General features: G+C 41.5%; 1 protein-coding gene across 1 annotated transcript; it reads left to right on the top strand.

Moving 5' to 3' along the window:
• The first annotated feature begins 2615 nt into the window (after positions 1–2615).
• Positions 2616–3336, top strand: LOC148021200 (lipase-like). Its single transcript, XM_087698219.1, has one exon. It carries the CDS (start codon positions 2641–2643, stop codon positions 3334–3336), a length of 696 nt encoding a protein of 231 aa, XP_087554345.1. The 5' UTR covers positions 2616–2640.
• The last annotated feature ends 1209 nt before the right edge of the window (positions 3337–4545 follow it).

The following is a 4545-nucleotide window of genomic DNA, read 5'->3' as shown; positions in this document are numbered from 1 at the left end:
GAAGAGAAGAATGAGAGTCTAAATGAGCAGGGATGTAGATACTTTGTGGCTGATCATATTGTAGCTTGTGAAAAGATTTTGGCTAGGTTAGAAGAAGTGAACTTGACACTATCAGGGCAGAAATATGTTTTTGGAGTAAATGAGGTTGTCATTGTTGGACATATGTGTGGGTATTATGGCAAGAAACCTTCACCTGAGAAGGTGGATGCAATAGGAAAGATTACGGAGTATTGTTCTTCCACTTCAGAGGTACAGAGATTCATTATACCGTGTGTGTTTTACATGATTTGGATACCCCATTTTGCACATATAGTAGATTGTTTATATCAGCTGCTTTGAAAGGGACATAAATTTTTTTGGGATGAGAGCCACACTAGAGCCATGCGAAAATTGAAGAAGTTATTGCAGATTGCTCCTACTCTCAAGAAAGCAGATTGTAATTGCGGAAGGCCTATTGTATTGACAATTGCCACTAGTCCAATTGGCATAGGTTGGGCTGTGGGTCAAGATGATGTAGATGGAAACAGGTATGCTATTCGGTTTGGGGCAAAAGTCCTAGACGAGAGACAGAGGAGGTATCCGCAAATCAAGAGGGAATTACTGGGAATTGTTACGGCTCTCAAATGTGACAAGGAGTACTTATTGGCTTGCCATTGATAGGTATGATTACGAGTTGCTCTACTTCGGATATAGCTATGCCGAGATGGATCACATACATCAAGTCATTAAATCCAGAATTTAAACACATAGCAGGGAAGGATAATCCAGTGGCAGATATGCTATCTAGAGCCAGATATAATGATGAGGAGACACTACTTGCAGAAGAGGATGATGCAGAAATTTCATCCACTATGGTTGATCATGTTTGCCATGTCTATGATATTGTGGCTTTCATAGAAGAACTCTATGTTGGAGATTGGTTACAGATTGGCAAGTACCTTAGTACACTAAGCAAAAGAGATGAATGGATAGATGAAGAGTTCAAGAAGATCATAAGAAAAGCCTATGGTTATTTTCTCAAGAACGGATTTCTTTGGAAGCACCCGAAGAAAAGAGGTGGATTACCCTTGCGGGTTGTCTGCGATAAAGAGACCTAGTTGCAGGTGATGAGAGAGTTTCATGAGAGTCCTTGGGCTGATCATAGAGGAGTGTGGGTTACTTATGAGAAAATCAAGGAAAAATATTGGTGGAAATGCATGTATAGAGATGTTTCTCGCTTTGTAGAGACTTGCAGAGACTGTCACATGTATTCTGTAGTGCGTCATCGAGATGAGCTTCATCCGACCTATCCATTATGCATTCATTATAAGTGGGTAGTTGACTTGGTTACTATGCCTATGAGGTATATTGTTTTGGCTAGATAGGATCTTACCAATCATGTTGAGGGCAGACCTTTGAGAACAAAGACCACTAGTGCAGTGTGTAAGTTCTTATTGGACAAAATTTTCTGCAGGTATGGCTGTGTTGGTAAGATCACTACAGATCGCGGTGAATTGGATGCAGATGAAGCTAGGGACTTTTTCTCTCAACTAGGAATCAAGTTGGCTCTAACCACAGCATACAATCCAGAGGGAAATGGAAAGAGTGAAAGAGGGCATCCGCTGATAGTGAAAGCATTAGCCAAAGCATGCAGAGGATGGATTGGAGAATGGCTGAGACTTCTACCATTTGCTTTGTGGGCTGATCGTACGACTCACAGTGTTACCACAGGATATATGCCCGCAGAGTTGATGTATGGTCAGAAACCGATTCTGCTGAGACTGAGACTTGTGCTTTGACCTGGTCACTTTTACCTTGGCAAGAGGATTTTACGAGAGAGGAGCTCTTTGCTCTTCGGATCCAGCACTTGGAGAGAAGACCAGAGGATATTCAGCTAGCTATTGACAAGTTGAAGGTTGTTAGACTTAGAAATAAGGACAGGTTTGATAGTAGGCATTGCTTGTGGCCTAGAGCAATAGAAGAGGGAGACTGGGTATTAGTCTTTGATAGTAGCCTTGAAAATCAGCATACTACACTTTGTAAGATGGTGAAAAGATGGTTTGGGCTGTACATAGTCAGACATGTCTTTGATAATGCAACATACGAGCTGACAGAATTGGATGGGGCAGTGCTTAGAGTACCCATTGCAGGAAAAAGAATCAAGATTTTCAAGAGAAGAGATTATGATGATTATGCATTAGAAGAATTAGTAAGAGAAGAGCAACGAGAAGAAACTCCAGTAGAAGAGACAAATGATATGACAGATAATCCTACTGATATACCGGAAATATATAATGAAGAGATTGTTCTGTTCGTGGATCTTGACGATAATGATATGGGTAATTGGCCCATCTGAAGGATGCACAGGATCAGAGGGGGTGGATGTCTTACTTTTGCACATCCGAGGTGTGGAATCCACCAAAAAGTTGTGTGTGTGACATTTGTTACTTTGTACATACTTAGTTGTTGTGTTTGAATTTTGTTCTGCGTGGGCACTATAGTAGAGAGAGGGGTCTTCTGCTGCGTTTTCTTTCAGTTGGGATTACACCTGATAGATCCTCCTTCAATAATGGTGGTCATGCAATATCTTCTATGGCTTTTCTTGGCTTCCAATTCCTGGGCAAAAAGAAGAACGATCACTCCGTCGATGAATTCAAATGCATGGAGTGCCTCATCAGGTCAGCCATATGGAAGGCTGTGTGCTCCTTCTTTCAGCTAGGCCTAGTGCCAGCTATTCTAGGTGGACGAGGATTGGAACTTACAAGGGTTCATGACTATGATGATGGCTTTCAATACAACCATACACTTGCTCAAATACTTGTGGAGTACGCTTCTGTGGTGTATGTCAATGATTTAGATTCTCTCATTTCTTGGAATTGCTCTAGGTGTGATGGTTACACCAAGGGTTTCAGATTGGTGGAGCTGATAGTTGATGTTCAACACTGCCTACAGGCTTATGTTAGGCTTGTTGAAAACTTGAATGCAATGGTGATTGCATTCCGTGGAACGCAAGAGAATAGTATTCAAAACTGGATGGAGGATCTGTATTTTAAGCAACTTGATCTGAATTATCCAGGAGTTACAGGTGCAATGGTACATCGTGGATTTTATAGAGCCTACCATAATACCACCCTTCATACAAGAGTAGTTGGTGTAGTTATGTCTATACTTGATGAAGTCGAAGGATTGGACATTATGGTTATAGGACATTCTATGGGGGCTGCCATGGCTGCGTTTTGTGCTCTTGATCTCACGGTAAACTATGGAATGAGGAATATTCAAACAGTAACATTTGGGCAAAACAGAATTGGTAAAAGCTTTATTTCTGCTATCCTAAGCAACAACAACTACTGTTAGTTGCCAACTAAACACACTCGTGTAATTGCTGGAATCATTTTATCTTCACCTTTGTCAGAACTATAAAAACCTTAATATTTTCTATGGCTGAGGAGAACATGCCATTTCGGTTCAAATCTATTTTGTTCGAGCTCTATTTACCGCCGACCCAGTCTACCCAGGATCGCTATTGTGGGAGGGGCCGCTTTTCTAGTAAAAGAGGAGCATGTTGTAGGGTCTAGGAAGAAAAGCATAAATGCCATGTATGATTTGTAGCGCAAGAGTGCTTGGTGTGTACTACACTAATGACAAACTGTTGCAAACCACGATATTCTCATATGCAGATACTCAAAGGCATAGGTTGGGACCCAATTACCTTATGCTACCTATAAATGCACCAAAGTGTGTGCACCACAACAATCACCACGAGGGCTTCATGAACTTTATGCACAGGGACGAGGAGGTCAACTACTTCCCATCTCGCTTTGATCCATTATGACACTCGAAAAGAGTACCTATTCCTTCGAATTTGCTGACAGGGCGTCATGAGAAGGTTGTCATTGAGAAAGAAAATAGCTTCTCTAAATCTGGAGCAAGATATAGATCGTGGTCACCAGACAAGCAGGAACGCTTTGTCAATATGTGGATGGATGCCCTCTCTGATGCCAGGGTGACTCATGAAATCCGCAACATATGACTCTCATACTAGACTCAAGGCGACAGGTCTTTGGAACTAGAATGGCTTTATTTCTGTGGGCAGAGCTGCGCCATGTGATGAAGAATCTTGGAGAGAAGTTGACAGATGAGGAAGTGGATGAGATGATTTGTGAACCAGATGTAGATGATGATGGACCAGTAAATTATGAGGAGTTTGTGAGAATTATGCTTTCCAAATGAGCCACCCTTTTTCTGCATCAAGAAAGAATTTGCTACTAAGCATGTACAGATTGTTGTCTGCTCAGGATTTGTGTACTATATGTGCAGCATGCTCCAGCATGGAAGGGAAATGTTGCAGACGCATGGACCAACATCCTCTGTATTCCATCTCTATAGAGTTCATGTTTGTGCTACTTATTCCTAATGAATTTCCAGTTGGTTTCATACAATAATGGTTCTTTTGTGATGGATCAGTGGAATTCAGTATGACTGGGTAATCATGTGAACATGAGGATCGCATCTCAAAAGAACTTGCTGCATTCCTATGATGATGTTGACATGGCTTCTTGAGTG

Source organism: Lygodium microphyllum, chromosome 18 (assembly GCF_053477565.2).
Source record: "Lygodium microphyllum isolate KBCC chromosome 18, Lygodium_microphyllum_v1.1.10, whole genome shotgun sequence".
NCBI lineage: Eukaryota > Viridiplantae > Streptophyta > Polypodiopsida > Schizaeales > Lygodiaceae > Lygodium > Lygodium microphyllum.
The sequence above is the reverse complement of the archived record's forward strand: the minus strand, read 5'-3'. Positions and strand labels throughout refer to the sequence as shown.

Coding starts and splice junctions, on each gene's coding strand:
- LOC148021200 (XM_087698219.1), top strand. CDS start 2,641: ATGGAGTGCCTCATCAGGTCAGCCATATGGAAGGCTGTGTGCTCCTTC.